The sequence below is a fragment of the Vombatus ursinus genome, unplaced genomic scaffold (assembly GCF_900497805.2).
Source record: "Vombatus ursinus unplaced genomic scaffold, bare-nosed wombat genome assembly UNPS02014662.1, whole genome shotgun sequence".
In the NCBI taxonomy this organism is placed as follows: Eukaryota; Metazoa; Chordata; class Mammalia; order Diprotodontia; family Vombatidae; genus Vombatus; species Vombatus ursinus.
Window position 1 is genome coordinate 59,174 of NW_020954440.1, and position 20,761 is coordinate 79,934.

Below are 20,761 nucleotides of genomic sequence, written 5' to 3' on the forward strand. Positions count from 1 at the left end.
CATATTAGTGAGCTTCTGACCATTCAGTAGCAGAGGTGGGGAACCTATGGCCTGCAGGCCACATGTGGCCCTCTACGTCCTCAGGTGCAGCCCTTTGCCTGAATCAAAACTTCACAGAACAAATTCCCTTAATAAAAGGATTTATTCTGTAAAACTTAGACTTAGTCAAAAGGCTGCACCTAAGCACCTAGAAGGCCACATGTGTCCTCAAGGCCCCAGTTTCCCCATTCCTGGTACTGAATGGTCAGAAGCTCATTCATACATCATGAAGTTTTAGGTAGAGGTTTTAGGCAGGTCCTACCTTTCAAAAATCTGAAATAGACATTAGAGCTTTGATATCCTTCAAAATGGAAATGCACATATACATGGGATAGACCAGGGGTGGAGAACCTGTGACCTTAAGGCTACACGTGGCCCTCTAGGTGCTTAAGTACAGCCCTTTGACTGAATACGAACAAATCCCCTTGATAACAGGATTGGTTCTGTGAAACTTAGACTCAGTCAAAAGGCCACATCTAAGGACCCACATATGGACACGAGGTTGCAAGTTCCCCACCCCAGGAACAGACAGTCTCAAGATGTCTAAAGTCTCACTGAAAACTAAAATTTCAGTCAGTACAGGTGTCTGACAATACAAAGAATCCAATAAATGGTCTGTGTTATCTATCATCTCTGATCTATCTGTATATATATGAACAGATATGTTTTGCATCAGGATATGCTGTTATCTTGCAAAAGAGAATCAATCTAGGGATTGTGGTGGTTTGTGTGTGTGTGTGTGTGTGTGTGTGTGTGTGTGTGTTTGTAGGACAAGTCAGGAGTGAGTTGCCATTAAGTAAGTCAATTCAAGGTGGCTAAGTTTGTACAGTTGGGTAGATGTTTTCCAATTATGGATGGAATGTGGTTGCAGTAGAATGGTAAGTGATACCTTAACTTTTAAAATGGTCTCATTTGCTCTCTAACATGGTGAGTAAGAATAGGTTGAAGTTGGTGCACTTTCTGTGTAATAAAGTACTTCTGTGCTCTGTTTTTAGAATTTGATGTCTTCTACTAATATTGTTTCAAGATGAATTATAGGACCCGAGAAGACATGATCAATTGTACGATCATCATGGAATTCTTCCTTATGGAGTTTTCTAGCATCCGAGAGCTGCAGGTCTTAAATGCTATTCTTTTCTCATTGATATATATTGCAGCCCTGATGGGGAATGTCCTCACTATCGCTGCCATTGTCACTGACCCACACCTTCATTCTCCAATGTATTTTTTTCTGAGCAACTTATCCCTGTTGGATCTTGGCTGCATCTCAGTCACTCTTCCCAAATTCATTGTGAATTCCTTGACAGGCAATCAATCCATTTCTCTCCATGGCTGTGCTGCTCAGATTTTCTTCTTCATCTTCTTTGCTGCAACTGAATTTGCTTTCCTTGTGGCTATGTCCTATGACCGCTTTGTGGCCATCTGCCACCCCTTGCACTATGGGGTCACCATGACACCACTCTGCTCTCTTTGGGTGGTGAGTGGTTCATGGCTCAGTGGGCTCCTCTATTCAGCTGTCCATACTGGGAATATGTTCCGTTTGCCTTTCTCAGGATCCAATTTGATCCATCAGTTTTTTTGTGATATCCCTCATATCTTGAAGGTCTCATCTTCTGAGGTCCATGATACTGAGTATATTCTCCTTGCCACGAGTTCAACTTTAGTTTTATTCTGCTTTGTTTTTTTAATCATATCCTATACTTATATCTTCTCCACTGTATTTAGAATGCCCTCTGTGGAAGGACGCTACAAAGCCTTGTCTACTTGTTTACCACAATTGATCATTCTCTTCTTATTCCTTCTTGCTGGCATGGTAACAGTCTTTAGTCCTCTATCAGACACTTCACCCGTCCAGAATCTTCTGATTTCTATGACATACACAATATTGCCTCCATTTATGAACCCTATTATTTATAGTCTGAGGAACATGAAAATAAAGGTTGCACTGGGTAGGATAATGAAAATGACCTTTTTTCCCAGGAAGGAAATGTCCATCTTTCAAAAAATGAAAAAATAAAAGAATGTAAGAATAAGATGTTATATGCACAAGGTAACGAGACCACTAGCCTAAAAGTGAAATTGATAGTTAATATTTTGTTAACAAATAAAAAAAATTAAGTCCCCAAATATACAGTTGGGACATTTGTGTCATTTTACCAAGGGAATCTTTCATCAATTTTTTTTAATTATTTAGATACATACAAGGGGACCATATAAACCTTTACCTTGATTGAGTGATATATTTGGTCATGGACCTGATATAACAAATGAAATTATTACCCAAGTGGAAGGAAAATGGATTGTTATCATGGGCAACAAAATTCAGTTCCATAATCCTGATTCTATTCCAAGAACACACTTTGGCTTCTCACCTAGATGTCCTCATAGCCACTCGTTCACATGACAGAATTGACTGTTATCACCCTTACCTGTTTAAAATGTACTTCTCTTTGAAAATTCAGTTCAATTTTCACCATATTCATGGAGCCTCCCATGATTCCCTATTGGAAAATAACTTTTATTAGGCTGATCCTGTAAACAAACTAGAAGGGCAAGGAACCATTTACCTGTCAGATATACGGAGAAGGGGAGAATTTATGACTGAATAAGAGAAAGAGGATATTGTGAAATACAAAATGGATGATTTTGATTACATTTAAATGAAAAGTTTTTGCACAAACTCAGCCAATGGAATCAAGATCAGAAAGGAAGCAGAAATATATGAAATTTTTTTTTTTACAATCAGTGTCTCTGATAAAGGTCTCATTTCTAAAATACATAGAGAACCGAGTCAAATTTATAAGAATACATGTCTTTTCCCATTTGATAAATGGTTAGAAGATATGAATAGACAGTTTTCAGATGACGAAATTAAAGCTATGTATTGTCATATAAATAATGCTCTAAATCACTGTTGTTTAGAGAAATGCAAATCAGAGGTACCACATCATACCTATCAGATTGACCAACATGACAGAATGGGAAAATGACAAATATTAGAGAAGATGTGGGAAAATTAGAACACTAATTCATTGTTGGTGGAGTTGGGAACTGATCCAACCATTTTGGAGAGCAATTTGAAACTATGCACAAAGGACTATAAAACTGTGCATAACCTTTGACCCAGCAATAGCACTTCTAGGATTGTATTGCAAAGAGATTATGCAAATAAAAGTGCCCACATGTACAAAAATATCTATAGCAGCTCTTTTTGTGGTGACCAAAGATTGGAAATTGAGGGGATGCCCATCAATTGGGGAATGACTGAAAAAGCTGTGGTATATGAATGTAATGGAATACTATTGTGTTATAAGAAATGATGAGCAGGCAGACTTCAGGAAACCTGAAAACACTTATATGAACTGATGTTGAGTGAAGTGAGCAGAACCAGAAGAACATTATACACAGTAACAACAACATTGTGCGATGACTTACATAGACTTGGTCTTGGGTCTTCTAAGCAATGCAAGGATGTAAGAAAACTCCAAAAGACTCATAACGGAAAACATTATCCACACCCAGAGAAAGATCTATGAAGTATGAATGCAGACTGAAATTGAATGAAATGCAGATTGAAAATATATTTAATAGGAATGTATATGTAGAGCCTATATTAGATTACACACCTTCTTGTGGAGGGGGGAAAAGACGGAAGGAGGGGAAGAAAACTGAAAACTCAAAAGCTTATGGAAGTGAATATTGAAAACAAAAATAAGTAAATTAAAAATTAAAAAAAGAAAATATTCTTTATTGATGCATTTGCTAACACTTCATTTGCATTTCAGTTTTCTGCTCATGCATTTGGAGTTGGGGGATCATTCAAGGGCTTCCCTTACTGTGAGGATGGCCTTCAGACTGAGAAGTTCATGTTGCATTTTATATTAACAATAATATGCTTCATTTTTCTGTCATTGAGGCCTGTTGTAAGTGTATGAGTCAGTTTATGCATCTTTACAGGCAGAGCATGGTGGTTGCTATTTCAAGAGATGCTGAGTGAGCATAACAGAGGTGATGTAATGTTGGCCTACCCTACTAATTCATTGGGTTTTTTACCTTGTTCAGGTTCTTGGTGTCCTAGATTATGGAATTAGCTAGAATTACTTTATTTCTTGTTCCATTTCCTTTTTTGAAAAGGACTGAGAGCCTTGCAGGACCAAAGAAAATTTCTAGTCTTTTGTCCTCCTTTAACTTCTCAAATCTTCCCAAATATTTGCTCTTCAACTCAATCTCTGGCTTTCTTCAGAAACCAAATCATTTTGCAACATTTGAGCAATTGTATTCCTCATTTATCCTGGTTCCTATTCTTCCCAGCACTAGATCCATGTTTTTCCCTTTCCATAGAAACATTTCCTTCCCTTTGCTTTCTGTGCATATTTTAATATTCTTTATATTTAGCTATAAACCTTTTCCAATTTTTCCCATGTTCTTTTGTAGGATGCTGACTGAAATTTGAAACACTGAGATCTAAGTAATACAGAGTTGCACTGTAATATTAATCTCCATTCCATAGTGAAAATAGACCTGAACTTCTGTCTGCACATTCAAGTTAAAATTTTGATTCTCCTATTTTCTTGTCCTTTCATTGGAGTTAAGAAAATTTATTTTTGAGAATTTGTTTCCTCCTTTTAAAAATGAATACAATAATACTTTTCTCTACCAGGGTTCAATAAAATGAGGCAATGCATGTCACAGTATTTTTAAATATAATCCAGTATGAACTCCAAGTCGTTTTCTATTATTCTGTCGGGAGAGCTAAAATTCCTTTTAAGAGATTATAAACTGTCCACAGACATTCATCAAGATATATTCAATTTCTTTTTTTTTTTCAGTTCTGGGAGAGTAATAGCAGAACTTAAGACTCAGACATATTAAGTCAATTATTTAGACGTTTGGAAAATTGTGGAGAGGAAAACAAAAAGAATGTGAGCTCTAGTACACTTGTCCTCTTACAAGGCCAAAATATTTTTGGGAATTTACTTTTATATCATATAAGTATTATCTTTATGTTTTTAAAATTACATTTGGATATTTTTTCACCCATGAATCTAAATCTCTAGTGGAAAACAAAATGGATAAGACTCACAGTTAGCAGGTACATAATTTAAAAATTTTAAATTCCTCATGAAGCATTCTCCTGCACTACCTCCTAGACTAACTGTTGTTGACCATTGCTTTGACAAGACTAAAGAGAAAACCTTTTTTAAATATGAATGGTCCTTTTTGCTGTGTTGTTCATTTGTTTAGGTCATGTCTGACTATTTTTGATCCCATTTGGGGTTTTCTGGGCAGAGATAAAGGAATGGCTTGCCAATTCATTCTCTAGCTCATTTTACAGATGAGTTTTCTGAGGCAAACAGGGTCAAATGACTTGCCCAGTTCTTACATGTAATTAGGGAAATAAATATTAAATTAATATTTAAAAAACCAACCTCCCTAAAGTAAATTTTGCATCAAATATTAAAGTGTGCAAAGAAACTTCTGCCCAATAGGTCTATGACGTTGATTTTTATCAAATCCTATGACAGACATTTACCAGCTCTGTACTCCTAAACCAGTCATTTACCCTTTCTCATCTTTAGTTTTCTCACAGGTAAAATGGGGATAACAGCACAATTTAAAACAAGCATTTGTTATAAAGTTAGAATGTAAAATGACTTTAAAGCACAGTATCTGTACCAATCATCACCTCCACCACCACCACCACTACCACCATCATCATCATAATCATCTATTTTATGATGTTCATTGTTAATGTGGTTCAGAAAGAAACAGTGCTGGAGTATTGGCTTAGCATGTACTTCATTTATACCCTTCTTGATATTATATTTTCTTCTATTGTTATGTCTCTACATGATTTATATGTCTTACTATATTGCGGAATTCTTGAACAAATGTCCTTTTTCTTCATTTTGTCTTTCAATTTACTTTCATCCTTGTGCAGTCTCTTGTACATAGTAAGCACAAAATTAATATCTTTTTATTTAAACAGAATTGTCTATTTAGAGATAGGCAGCACAGTGCTGAGGAAAGTGTTCCCCGTTTAGAGATAGGAGACTTGAGTTCTAATCCTGAGCCTACCAATTAGCATTTGCCATGGATTCAGTCAAATTATTTACTTTTCTGGGCCATAGTTTACTTATCTGTAAAATGGGAAGGTTGGGCTCAATGTTCTAGGACTGTATGCCAAAGAGATTATGTTCCCTAAATTGTCTTAGAGATTTAAAATTATAATCCTGATTTTGCTTCCAATGGATTTCATGCATAAACTTACAGAGCATTGCCTTTTGTGCTTGCCTAAGAAAAGTTTAGAAAAGCTAATAATTTAGTGGCTCTTTGTTGGATTCTGTAGAACAGTTTGCTCAAACTCAAAAGGGCCAGATATTGACTTGTAAAACCACAAATTAACATTATTCTATGTTGTAGTGTATCTTTATTTTAATGTGATTAGAGCAAATGACATCCCATGGGCTACAAGTTTGATACCTCAGCTGCAGAGTTTTCACATAGAGTTGTCTTTCAGATGCTAATGGAGAAAAATATGTAGTCAACATTGCAAGACTATCTTTTCCATGCTGAACTGGAACATGTCAACAACCATCAGCTCCAAGATAACTGCAAGCAAAGCTGCTTTGAACAAAAACAGCTTGAGTGTAAGGTCAATTTGAATTTTTCACAAAATGCAGGAAAAAGTGTTTGTTTCTAAAGAGTTAAAATATTAATTTTAAAAGAATAATGAAGGAAATAATAGGAAAAGAAATAAGAGCTTTTGGTGGAAAGGCTTGGGATGAGAATTAAGAACTTAATAGAGCAGGTTCAAAACCAAATCCAATCAAAAGCACTTTGCAAGAAACAGGATGAGTAATTATCAAAATTTCATGTGTTTAAATTCTGTAAAGAGAAGTTACAATGAAAGTAGAAGAGCAGCTGAGAAACTTAGAAGTTCACTAGAGGCAAATTTAAAGGAATCAACAGTAATTAAGCCTATGGCTTTTATAAAAGTTGTAAATGCAAATGTCTATAAGGAAATATACAATGTCTATGCAACAAGTTAGAGGAATGTGAGATCCTAGACCTAAAATTACCTCACAGGTTTCATTGAGATGTGGTAGGATGAAGACTACAGCTGGAATATAGCTCTACTTGAATATTGCTTATTCAACAGACACAGGAAAGATGAAAGAGTGGTTGGGTAACATTGCATATTAAAAAGGTATAGTCATCAGAGAAAGTCTGCAATCGGTGGAGGGCAGCATGATGTCGATCAATTGATTGAATGACATTGGTAGGAGATACAGAAGTGGTTTTGCTTTCACCACAAACCATCTGAACAGAAAGAGAAACTAAATCACTTCTTTGGTAAGTTGATCACAAGCCTGGCACATATGCATTATAATTATTCAGTAATTATGAGAGACTTTAGTATCCAGAGTCCCCTGGATCTATTCCTTTCTATCAAAATCAGAGCAAATAATAACTTCCAGATTTGACTTAATGTTAATTTCCTTCTTCAAAATATTGAGGACCCAACAAGGGTAAATTCTAGTCTGGATTTGATTGTCATGAGCCATGAAGAACTGGTCACTGGGATGGAAATTATGGAAAACTTATGAAAGAAAGAGTTTTTATACAAGAAGGAACATAAAATTGATAGAGGTCCAGCATTTGCCCTAGACTTTGAGAAAGCAGATTTCCAAAGGTTACAGAATAAATATATATGAATTTTATTTTGGTATTTTGTATTTATGCTGAAAAAAATCAGTGCTTGAGGAAAAATGATTCTATCAAATATCCTTTATGATATAAGGTGTTATCTAGGCAAACAGTTAATTTTTCTTCTGATGTCCCATCTGTAATAAACTATTGACATTAGAAAAAGAAAAATCATCATCATCCTTAAGTTATTATTTTCTCATATTTAAACTTCTAGCTGCTATTACTGCAGACATCATTTTTACATTGCTGCATTTCATCTCACATTTTGATAGATTTTGAATCTTTAATGGAGATTTAAATTGAAAATATTAATAATATTTCTGGTTACCATATGGTCACCACATTATTTTGTTGGCTGGATTTTTTGTTTCTTTTGTTTTTGTTTTTGTTTTTGTTTTTTAGCTTTTCATTCATTGTTGTCATCAAACCATTTTATTTATACTAATTCAAATTCTCTCAATGCTGAAACCTATATCAAAATCAGTTTCCTGTAAATGATGAACCACTGAGAAACTCAAGAAGTGTCTTCAATGTTACAGAGTGGCTTCTGAATGTTATAAGGAGGCATCAGATGGAAGAGCTCTGAGAAGCTCAGTCAGTCATACTTTTATGGAATACCTCCTCTGTGTAAGGCTATGGAACAAAGAGCTGCTGGGATGGAACAATTTAGGTACCTATACTGGCTTGACATTGACTGATCAAGGGACCTTCAATGCATTACAGATGTTGAGTAAGAACATTGAATAACCAGATTTTGCCTGGGTAAGGAACACAGAGATGGAGTAATTTTAGCAATATACAACTGTTTTCACAGCTAATTCTGAGCATTTGGAAGATTTTGTTGTTTCTAGGTGGTGTGATTTGGGGAGAGGCATGGCCACTGTTCTCCTGGCCTAGACTCTGGTCTTTGCCCTTTAAAGGCCACTGATTCCTTAGGGTTGGACGTGATATTACTCCTTAGGGCTTCTACTCCCTCTTGACAGAAAATGCTCCTTCCTGCTCTTGAACTATGACCCAGAAAAGATTATATGCAATGGAGTTGCCAAAGAGTGCCTGGTCTTGCATCCAGTGCTAGAACAGCAGACCCCTGCAGTCTCTTTCAGTTGCCAGGTCCCCTTGCTGTCTTTGGTTTGGGAGCTCCCAAAGCTGCTGCTGCTTCTGTCATTACGACTTAGCCCTATCATCGGTGTTTCATCCATGTAGTCTTTGGGTCAGCCTCCACCCCATATCACTAGTGTCTTTTTCTAAACTCTGAAGTTGTCTTGGACTAGAAGAATGTCTCACTTTAACCTTTTGTTGGATCTGCCACTCCAGAATTTGATTTGAGGCATCATTTTAAAATTATTTGGAGGGGAATGTTGGGAGGGGTCAGCTGAGTGCTTTCTCTACTCTACCATTTTGGTTCTGCTCCTGTAAGTTTCTGGGCTTCTTTTTGAGGAATAATCGTTACTCTCAAACACTTTTGTCCAATGGTTTGATTTGACTTAAGCAAGAACGAGAGTGAGGAGAGATGGTAAAAGTCAACAGTCTGTAATGTAAGAGAAGTTTTGACCATACTTCACTCATTGGTCACCTCCTTAGTAGCCAGCATGTTTTCTTCACCAGAAACAACAACATAAAGAAGACTGAGCAGGTCTAGGGGGAACTGGACCAGTTATTATTCTTTCAATAAATGAGATCACTGCATGCCATACATCAAAATAACCAAGTTAACAAAAAAAGAAAAAGAGATAAATATAACCTGGTCTGAGAGTGAAATTAAACGGAAAATGAATTACAAATAAAAATTCCTGGTACAGGCCAATGTTCTTTTAATTTTCAAAATATTTAAAGTACAATTAATAGCAATTTTTTAGTATTTTGTATTTTTGCTGCAAAAATATCAGTGCTGGAGGAAAAATGATTCTATCAAATGTCCTTTATGAGATAAATAAGGTCTCAAAACTTAGACAAGGGAAGACAAAGCAGAGATAAAGTTTGAAAGCAAAACCACTTCTGTATCTCCTACCAATGTCATTCAATCAATTGATCGACATCATGCTGCCCTCCACCGATTGCAGACTTTCTCTGATGACTATACCTTTTTAATATGCAATATAGTATTCAAGTAAAGTATAATCTGAACTTACTAATCAATGTTGATGGAAAAACTTTAAATACAATTTTAGCCAGTCCATTAGATGCATCTTTCTCTGCCTAAGGCTCCAACGAGCTCCCAACATACCTATTTCATATACAAATGTGTATGAAGACATTTATTCATGTACATATGAATAGATATACAAATATGTATCTACAGTTGTATGTGAAATAGAGAAATTAATAGAAATCTGGATAGACAGAAACATAGAAAGATAGAAATGTAGGAGAAAATGAGAGAAGCACACAGGAAGAAACAGAGATAGAAGCATAGAAATGAAAGTACAGTGTGGTAGAGCTGTTCAAAAGCAGGCCTTGGAATTGAAAGCCTTGATTTCAAGTCTTCACTCTTCTACTTGCTGATTATATGATGCTATTCAAGTCATTTAGCCTGTATGTGCCATAGGCGGCTCCGTAAGACTAAAAAATGGCCCAGCAGGTGGAATCTGCAATGGAAAAGGGAGCTTACTTCAACTCCTCAACAGAATTTCCCTATACCAATGAAATAACTTCTGATCAGACTCTGATTCTATTAAAAATGTTATAGTCATTGCCCTAGATCTGGATCTATGCATATATCTCTCTACATATTTATAGGAATTGATATAAATGTAAATGTATAGAATCCCTCTTGGCCCCCCTTTCCCAGTATTCTTTCATATTAGGGAGCTGAGTCTCCAGGAGTTGGCTACTACTAATTCTGTCAGCCTTCTGGGAGCAAATCTGAGGGCTAGAAGGTTGTTACTCCTGCTAATTCAGGAGCCCTGACAATGTTAGTCATTATCAATCAGGAAGGTAAACTAATGAAACCTTGCTAAAGGGGGCACATTTATGTGATGTGTGTGTATGTGATCATGGACATTATTTCATTCCTGTTTTCATCATATGCCATATATGAATGTATATATACATATGTGTATGTGTGTTTACCTCAAGCATTCTATTGCGTTTGAGAAATAAGTGTTTAAAAGCATAGTGAAGCTATATACAAATAATGCCTATTCTGATATATGTGTAGATTTTTATATAATTGGAACATATATGCTATGTATATGTGCATATGTGTGTGAATGTATACACACACATCTCTATATATATACATATACACATATATAGCATATATTCCTAATTGATGTATATACACACATACACAAGTATCAATATACGTATTTGTTGTATATATACTCTGAAAGTGCTTCTTTTTTTGGCATAATGTTTCCCCAGTCCAACTGAATGTCTCCTGTTTGACAGTAATGTTGATAATTCTGACTTTAAAAAAAGTTTAAATAAAATATTAGCAAATAGATTACAGCAATTTATCACAAGAATAACACACTATAATCATATAGGATTTACACTAGGATTGCAGGGCTGGTTCAATATTAGGAAAACTATCGGCATAATTGATCATATCAACAACAAAACTAACAGAAACCACATGATTATCTCAATAGATACAGAAAAAAGCTTTTGACAAAATACAACACTCTTTCCTATTAAAAACACAAGAGAACATAGGAATAAATGGAGTCTTCCTCGAAATAATAAATAACATCTACCTAAAACCTTCAGCAAGCATCATATGTAATGTAGACAACATAGAAGAATTTCCAGAATGATTGGGAGTGAAACAAGGACATCCATCATGACCTCTGTTCTTCATTATCGTACTGGAAATGTTAGCTTTAGCAATAAGAGAAGAAAAAGAAATTGAAGGTATTAGAATAGGTAAAGAAGAAACAAAGCTATCAGTCTTTGCAGATGACATGATGATATACTTAGAGACTCCTAGAGAATCAAGTAAAAATTACTTGAAATAATAAACAACTTTAGCAATTTGCAGGATACAAAATAAACCCACATAAATCATCAACATATCTATATATTACCAACAAAGTCCAACAGCAAGAGATAGAAAGAGAAATTTTATTTAAACTTACTATAGACATTATAAAATATTTGAGTCTATCTAATAAACAAACCCAGGAACTATATGAACATAATTACAAAACACTTTTCACACAAATAAAGTCAGATCTAAATAATTGGAAAAAAACAAACATCAGTTGCTCATGGGTAGGCCAAGCCAATATAATAAAAATGACAATTCTACCTAAGCTAATTTACTTATTCTGTGCCATACCAAACAAACTACCAAAATTATTTTATAGAGCTAGAAGAAATAATAACGAGATTCATTAGGAATAACAAAAGGTCCAGAATATCAAGGGAACTAATGAAAAGAAATGCAGGGGAAGTTGGCCTAGCCATTCCAGATCTTCAATTGTATTATAAAGCAGCATTCATCAAGACTGCTTGTTACTGTCTAAGAAGTAGAGTGGTAGATCAGTGGAATAGGTTAAATATGCAAGACACAGTAGTCAATGACTATAGTAATCTGTTATTTGATAAACCCAAAGACTCCTGCTTCTGGGATGAGAACTCACTCTTTGACAAAATCTGCTTGGAAAACTGGAAAAAAAAGTATGGCAGAAACCAGGCATAGATCAAATCTCACGCCATATACCAAAATAAAGTCAAAATGGTTTCATGATTTAGATATAAAAGTTGATACTGTAAGCAAACCAAGAGAGCAAGGAATAATTTAACCTATCAGATTTGTGGAGAACAGAGAAATTCATGACCAAACAGGAGATAGGGAAAATTATGAAAAGCAAAATGGATAACTTTCATTACATTAAATTGAATAGTTATTGCACAAACAAAACCAAAGTAACCAAGATTAGAAGGAAAGTAGAAAAATGAGAAAGAATTTTTATAATCAGTCTCTCTGATAGGGGCCTCATTTCTAAAATATGTAGAGAATAAAGTCAAATTTATAAGAATATGAATCATTCCCCAATTGATAAATGGTCAAAGGATGTGAACAGGCAATTCTCAGATGAAGAAATTAAAGCCGTCTGTAGTCATAAGAAAAAATGCTCTAAATCACTATTAATTAGAGAAATGCAAATCAAAACAACTCAGAGGTACCACATCACACCTATCAGATTGTCCAAAATGACAAAACAGGAAAATGAAAAATGTTGGAGAAGATGTGGGAAAATTGGAATACTAAAGCATTGTTGGTGGAGTTGTGAAATGATCCACCCTTTTGGAGAGCACTTTGGAACTATGCTTAAAGGGCTATAAAAATGTGCATACCTTTTGACCCAGCAATAACACTTGTGGGGCTATATTCCAGAGAGATCATACAAATGGGAAAAGATCCCATGTACAAAATATGTACAAAAATATTCATAGCAGCTCTTTTTGTGGTGGCAAAGAATTGGAAATTGAGAGGATGCTCATCAATTGGGGAATGGCTGAACAAGTTGTGGTATATTAATGTAATGGAATACTATTGTGCTATAAGAAAGGATGAGCAGACTAACTTCAGAAAAACCTGGAAAGACTTGTATGGTCTGATGCTGAGTGAAGTGAGCATAACCAAGAGAACATTGTACACAATAATAGCCACGTTGCGCGATGACTGATTTTGATAACTCTTTTTAGCAATACAAGGATCTAAGACATCTCCAGAGACCTCATGATGGAAAATGCTATCCACAAAGAAGAAAGAATTATGGCCTTTGAACGCAGATTGAAGCACACTATTTGCTATTTTTTGTTCTTCTGCTGTGTTTTGTTTCCTCTTTCTCATGGTTCCTCCTGTTGGTTCTAATTCTTACTTACAACATCACTAATGTGAAAATATGTTTAATAGGAATGTATATATATAGACTATTTCAGATTGTATACTGTCTTGGGGAGGGTGGTGGGGAGGGAGGGGGAGAACAATTTAAGACTAAAAAGCTTATGGAAGTGATTGTTGATAATTCAAAATAAATTAAAAACATCTTTTTTGTGCTCTTCCATGGGAATTCATATTTTTCTTGGAGGCTTTGGATGTTGGAGCTTCAATTTTATTGTCTTCTTCTAGTTGTATGCTTTGATCTTCTTTGTCACCAAAGAAAGATTCTATTGTCTGATTTTTTTTTGCACAGTTTACTCATGATCCCAGACAATTACTTGAGTTATAAAGTTTTTGTTAAGGTAGGCATCTGCTTCCAGTGTGGAGAATGTAGTATGCCAAGTTTTAGGGATTTGGGGGTTTTGTGCAGCTGTTTTCAGAGATACTTCTAGAGACCTGTAAATTTTCAGTTCTTCCAAGGTTGTGTGATCAAAGGGTGTTTCCTCCTTTCCTGTCCTGTGCTATGGCCTATGAGTGACCACAAACACTCATTTTTGCCTTGGAACTGTGAGGGTTCCCTCTCCGCTGCCACTACAAGCTCCACCACGCCAGTGCTCCTTCTTGCCACAGGGCTGCCATCCAGAACTGTGACCTATATCCAAGCATGGGCACAGCAAAAAAATCCTGCCTTAGCACCAGCAAAGAGATTCCTGCAATCTCCCTCTGATCAGCCACTCAATTTCCCCTTAGTCTGTGGGCCAGAAGCTCAGGAAGCAGCCACCACCCTGGGGCTATGTCAGGACTGGGGCTGGGACCAAGCTTCTTTTCCTATTGACCTTTTGAGTTATCTTTGGCATTTGTGGTCTGAGAAGTCTGGCCACGTCCACAACAGCTCATGATTCAGTCCTCTGAGGCCTGCCCTGGCATTGTTGAGGCCTGTTTTGCCCTTGCAACCAAGCTGAACTGTATTCTTCTCCCAGTCTGGTGTGATTGACCTTTCCAATCGACCATCCAGGTTCTCTTGGGATTGAAGTTTGTTTCACTCTGTCTTTTTGCGGGTTCTGTTACTTAAGAATTTGTTTAGAGCCATTTTTACAGGTATTTGGAGTGGTTTGAGGGAGAGCTCAAGGAAGTCAGTGCTTTTACTCTGTCATCTTGGCTCTGCCCCTCCCAGACTACCTCTTAATGTGTAAACTTTATTCCTTATCCACCACTGATCACTACTTTTAGTTTCATCACCTTTAACCACATTCTCCAATGTTTTACTCCACATCTACCCACTTCCCTTGTGCTATACTTTCAGGAATGCTTGCTCATTCATGAAAATTTTTATTTTATTTATTAATTTTTATTTTTATTTTCAGTTCCAAACACTCTCCCTCCATACATCCCCTTGGCCATTCATTGCAAATGCATGAATTGTGATACCCCAAATCATATACAAACACACACACACATATGCATATATATGATATACATACATATATAATTTATGTATATATGCATATGTGTGCATGTGCGTATGGGCATGTATGTATACATACATATACATATTCATATACATGCACACACACACCCATACACACATACAAACACAAACAGATATATATATATGCATATATGTATATATATATATTTTCCCAGTATAGGGAACTGTCTCTCACAATAATCTATTCCTGGCAAAGTGCTTATAAATAATTGAATACTTGATGAATGAAATTGTATTGAGTGAAAATTTGACTTTAATTCTAGATGGCTCTCTAGGAGCAGGAGGAAGGAAGATCATGATGGTAGTATTAGGATTACTATCAGTATGATTTATCTTGACTTCCGGGAGCCAAGAAGGGAAAATTAATGGTAAATCACCATGACTGTTTCATATTCACCTCCAAACAACCATAAAATAGTGCCCCAAAACAAATCCTAGAACAGCAGAACCAGTAAAATGATAGGATGAAATAATCTTTGAGCTCAAGAAACTTGGAAGGAAAAGTAAGTTTCACTGAAACAAAAGGGGAGGGCAGTCCAGGACAAGAAGCATCCTAGTAAGCCAATAGCAAAGCCTACCTCAGCAAACCAGTGGTGGATCCTGAGGCCCAGTTCAGTGGAGCAGGCAAACACCAATACCAGGACACCTCCTCACTCATATACCTCGGTATAGCCAAAGGAACTGGCAGACCCCAGCTCCAAGAACCACCATGTGTTTCAGCATACCCCTGGGTGAATGCAGAAACAGTCCACTGGCCTCATCACACACCAGACACCAGCACCAGAGCCCTGCCTCAGCACCAGATTAGCTTCCAGATCCCTATAGCCTCTAGCAACATCAGCCACCCTCCACCACACCACACCCCCTCAGTGCAGCACCAGACAAGAAGGTCCTCTGTGGGCCTCAGGGCAATATCAGTACAGAACCAGGTAAACAATCAGGGCCTGCAGTCACTGGTACAAGAAGCCTGAGAAAGTGCCCCATTCGACCTCAGGAGCAGAACTCAAATTTAAAAGAAAGGAAAAAAGGTCAAAAAAAGATGAGTGAAAAAACAAACAAAAAAAAGAATGTGAACATAGAAAGTCATTATGATGATAGGGAAGATTAAGACACAAATTGAGAAGAGGACAACAATGTCAAAACACCTATGGGCAACTCCCCACCCCAAATGGGAAGTGGTTTCAAGCCTAGAAGGAAATCATGGAACAGCTTTAAAAAAGGAACTTAAAACATATGAGAGAAATAGAAGAAAAATTGGGAAAAGAAATGAGAGTGATGCTAGAGAATTAAGAGAAAAGAGTCAATAGCTTGGAAAAAGAAAACAATTGCTTAAAAAGTAGAATTGGCCAAATGGAAAAGGAAATACAAAAAACCCACTGAAGAAAACAAGTCCTTAAAAAGTACAATGGGCCAAATAGAAAAGAAAGTGCTAATTGAGGAAAACAACTCCTTAAAGTTAGAATTGAGCAAGTGGAAGCTAATGACTCAATGAAACAAATTTAAAACATATAGAAGAAAATGTAAAATGCCTCATGGAAAAAACAACTGACCTGGAAAATAGATCGAAAAGAGAAAATGTCAGAATCATTGGACTACCTGAAAGCCATAATGAAAAGGAGGACCTAGATAACATCTTTCAAGAAATTATCGAGGAAAATTGCCCTGATGTCCTGGCACCAGAGGGCAAAACAGACATTGAAAGAATCCATTGATCATCTTAGGAAAGAGATCCCAAAATAAAAATTCCAAGGAATATTTTAGCCAAAATTCAGAACTCTCAGGTCAAGGAAAAAAAAATACTGCAAGTGGCCAGAAAGAAACAATTCAAATATCAGGGAGCCACAATCAGGATTACATAGGATTTAGCAGCTGCAACATTAAAAGATCAGAGATTATGGAACATGATATTCTGGAAGGCAAAGGAGCTAGGACGACAACCAAGAATCATTTACCCAATGAAATTAAACATAATACGTCAAGGGGAAAATGGTCATTCAATGAAATAGAAGGATTCCGAGCTTGCATAAAGAGAAGACCAGAGTTAAACCAAAAATTTGATCCCCAATATCAAGACCCAAAAGAAGCATAAGTAGGTAAATTGAGAAAAGAAAAGTTAAGAGATTCAATAGAGCTAAACTGTATACATCCCTACATAGGAAGATAATACTTGTAATCCTTAAAAATTGTATCACTAAGAGTATAGTTAAAAGGAATGTACATAGACAGAGGGTACAGATATAAGGTGAATTTGATGGAATAACATAAAAATAATTAAGGGATGAGAAGGGAGAGATAGAATGGGGTAAATTATTTCACACGAAGAGGTGAAAATGACCTATTATAGTGGAGGGGAAGATTAGAGGGTAGGTGATGGGCATTACTTGAACCTAATTCTCATCAGTATTGACTCAAATAAGCAATATTATACACAATCAGTTGAATATAGAAATCTATTTTACCTGACAGGGAAATAAGAGGGGAGGAGATCAAGTAAAGGCAGGGATGGGAACTGACAGAAGAAAGCGCAGATCACAGCTGAGAAGGGAAAGAGTGAAAGGGTGAAAGGAGAGAGAGAGAGAGAGAGAACAAAGAGGAGGAAAAATAGGATAGAGGGTAAGATGCAGTTAATAATCATAACTGTGAATGTGAATGGACTGAACTCTCTCATAAAAGAGCAGCAGATATCAGAGTGGATCGAAAACCAGAATCCTACAATATGTTGTTTACAAGAAACACACTTGAAACAAAGAGAAAGACACACACACAGAGTAAAGATAAAGAGCTGGATCAGAATGTATTACATTTCAGCTGCAGTAAAAAAATCAGGAGTAGCAATCATGATCTCAGATAAAGCAAAAACCAAAAACATCTGATTAAAAGAGATAAGGAAGGAAACTACATCCTGCTGAAAGGTACCATAAACAATGAAGTAATGTCATTACTAAACATATATCCACCAAATGGCACAGCATCCAAATTCTTTTTTTTTTGGAGCTATTTTAATTTAATTTAATTTAATTTTATTAATTTATTTTGAGTCATCAACAATTACTTCCATAAGTTTTTTAGATTTAAATATTTCTCCCCCCTCCCTCCTACCCTCCATTCCCAAGACAGTATGCAATCTGATATAGGCTCTACATGTACATTCCTATTAAATATATTTTCAAATTAGTCTTGCTGTAAAGAAGAATTAGAACCAATAGGAGGAACCCCAAGAAAGAAGAAACAAAGCAAAGCAGAAGAAAAAAAAAGAGCAAATAGTATGATTTGATCTGCATTAAAACTCCATAGTTGTTTTCTCTGGGTATGGATAATTCTTTTCATCATGAGACTTTTGGAGATGTCTTAGATTCTTGCATTGCTGAGAACGCTAAGTCTATCAAAGTTAGTCATCGCACCACGTGGCTGTTACTGTGTACAATGTTCTCCTGGTTCTACTCGCATCACTAGCATACAAATTATTTTTTACTTTCTTTCTTTCTTTTTTTTTTAAGGCAATTGGGGTTAGGTGACTTGCCCAGGATCACACAGCTAATAAGTGTCAAGTGATTGGTCTGAGGCCGGATTTGAACTCAGGTCCTTCTGAATTCTGGGCCAGTGCTCTATCCACTGTGCCACCTAGCTGCCCTAGCATCCAAATTCTTTTTTTTTCCTAGCATTCAAATTCTTAAAGGAGAAGTTAAGTGAGTTACATATTCATGACTAAATAAGAGACAGAGAGCATTATGAAATGTAAAATAGATAACCCTAACCCTAAATGTGCAATCCCTTCGATTGGGGAATGGTTGAACAAACTGTGGTATATGAATATAATGGAATACTGTTGTTCTGTTTTTTGCATATATGTTTTCCTCTCGTGAACCTTGCCCTTGTCTTTATCCTTGACCTTTGTGTCTTTGCCTTATTCTCCTGTGTAAGAATTACTGTTAGAAGATGTTAAGGAAAAAAATAAAGTATGTCTAATACTTGTAGTAGGTGATACTCATGTGATTTATGGGAAAAAGAGATAAGGCTTTTTTTATTGCTGCTTTTTAAACAGGTCCCCAAATTCAACAGCCCCAGGGATCTTCACTGATGAATTTCATTTCTCAAAGGGTGAACCCCACATCTCCTAGACGACAACACTTAACTATGACCGAGTCATTTCTAAAGAAATGGTAGTTGACTTACACCAAGCAATTGTAGCACTATCTTCAGGAAATTCCACAGCCTATCCTGAATACTGGATGGAGAATTGGCAATCTCTGCATTCCCTGGAATGATGGCATCATCGCTGGGGGGAACTTGGGTGGACTGTTGTACATCTGATGTCATACCGATAGAGTGAAACCTACATCAAGGAGTCAGTTAGTCCACTTTTATCTAACTCCCTCCATATGTTGAGCCTTATAAAGCTTCACAGCCACGTCAGAGTTGTTAAAATACCACAAAACCACTTGATCTTGTCACCTTTGATGAATCTTGTACTATCTCCATCTATGTTTCCCCAAATGACCAAATTCCATCAACTTTTCCCAATACTCATTTGGAAGAAGAAGAAAAAAAGAATATTAAAACTATTCATCCATTCATTTCTCTGTATGAAGTCCAGTGACCTTAATTAACTGCAAGTGTCCCTAAACTAACTCTCCCCATCCTCACATTCAGTTTATATTACTTTTATACACAGAATCACTAAGAAGATTTATAACATTAAAGCTGAGGGACAAACCCGCCTTACCTAAGTCTACTTAGGGCATTTTATAGAGAGAAATCTGTACTGACTTGGAAGAAAAGATGAGATGACCATTGATTTAGAGATTGTCTAGTTAAACCACTTCATTTTTTCTAATGTCAATAATGAGTATAAGAATAAATAAGTGATTTGACCAGAGTCACCTAGTTAGTATGATAAAAAGCCAGAATTTGAAGCTGAGTCTTCTGACTCTTTATCTAGAACACATTCTTATAAACCAAAGAGGCCAGTTGCTCTGGGGAAAACTCTCAGGCTCATTTCCAAAATGCTTGGATTTAGAAGAAAAGACCCCTGATATCTGGGAAGAAGGCAAAAAAGGACAACGGAGAGAAGATAATATCTTTCTAGAATAATCTTAAAAGGAGTTTCTTCTTTTTTCAGAAGTCATTGATCTTCCTTTAAACTACATATACTGGAGTTTTTTTTTTTTTTTTTAGGTTAGGCAATGGGGTTAAGTGAATTGCCCAGGGTCACACAGCTAGTTAAATGTTGTGTGTCTGAGGCCGGATTTGAACTCAGGTCCTCCTGAATCCAGGGCCAGTCCTGTATCCACTGTGCCACCTAGCTGCCCCTTAAACTCCAAATTCTGAGAGAAGGCCAAGGAGATGTTGAGAGCTGAAACCTGGGGTCTCAGGCAGGTCCAATGCATGCTGTACCACAGACATTCAGACAAAGAACTATGGAGTTCAGCCCATGTCTTTAGCAAGCACAAGTACCACCATTGTGACTGACAGTAATGGCCATGGAGAAGTCTCACAGACTGCCAACATCAGTTTTCCAAGAGAGAACATGCCATTTGGGCTGATTCTAGACATGTCCATAGAACATAAAAATAATAGATTGACCCAGTTTTTCTAGTCATTTAATAAAAAAAATCCATTTTGGGGAAGGTTTTCCTTCATGAAAATTAAGCCTTTAAAAACTTCGTAATTGAGGTATGCTTGAAAAA

At 36.3% G+C, this 20,761-nt stretch overlaps 2 protein-coding genes across 2 annotated transcripts in view; one reads left to right on the forward strand and one right to left on the reverse strand.

Moving 5' to 3' along the window:
• The first annotated feature begins 1,066 nt into the window (after nt 1-1,066).
• LOC114042640 (olfactory receptor 14I1-like) lies at nt 1,067-8,955 on the forward strand. Its single transcript, XM_027861332.1, has 2 exons — nt 1,067-1,572; nt 8,736-8,955. Exons 1-2 carry the CDS (start codon nt 1,067-1,069, stop codon nt 8,953-8,955), a joined length of 726 nt encoding a protein of 241 aa, XP_027717133.1.
• Nucleotides 8,956-10,277: 1,322 nt separating this feature from the next.
• The window catches only part of LOC114042641 (olfactory receptor 14I1-like), a 42,379-nt gene continuing 31,895 nt past the window's right edge, over nt 10,278-20,761 (reverse strand). The window contains exon 2 of the mRNA XM_027861333.1: nt 10,278-10,337. Coding sequence (XP_027717134.1) covers nt 10,278-10,337 — 60 coding nt within the window. The remainder of the gene's footprint in view (nt 10,338-20,761) is intronic.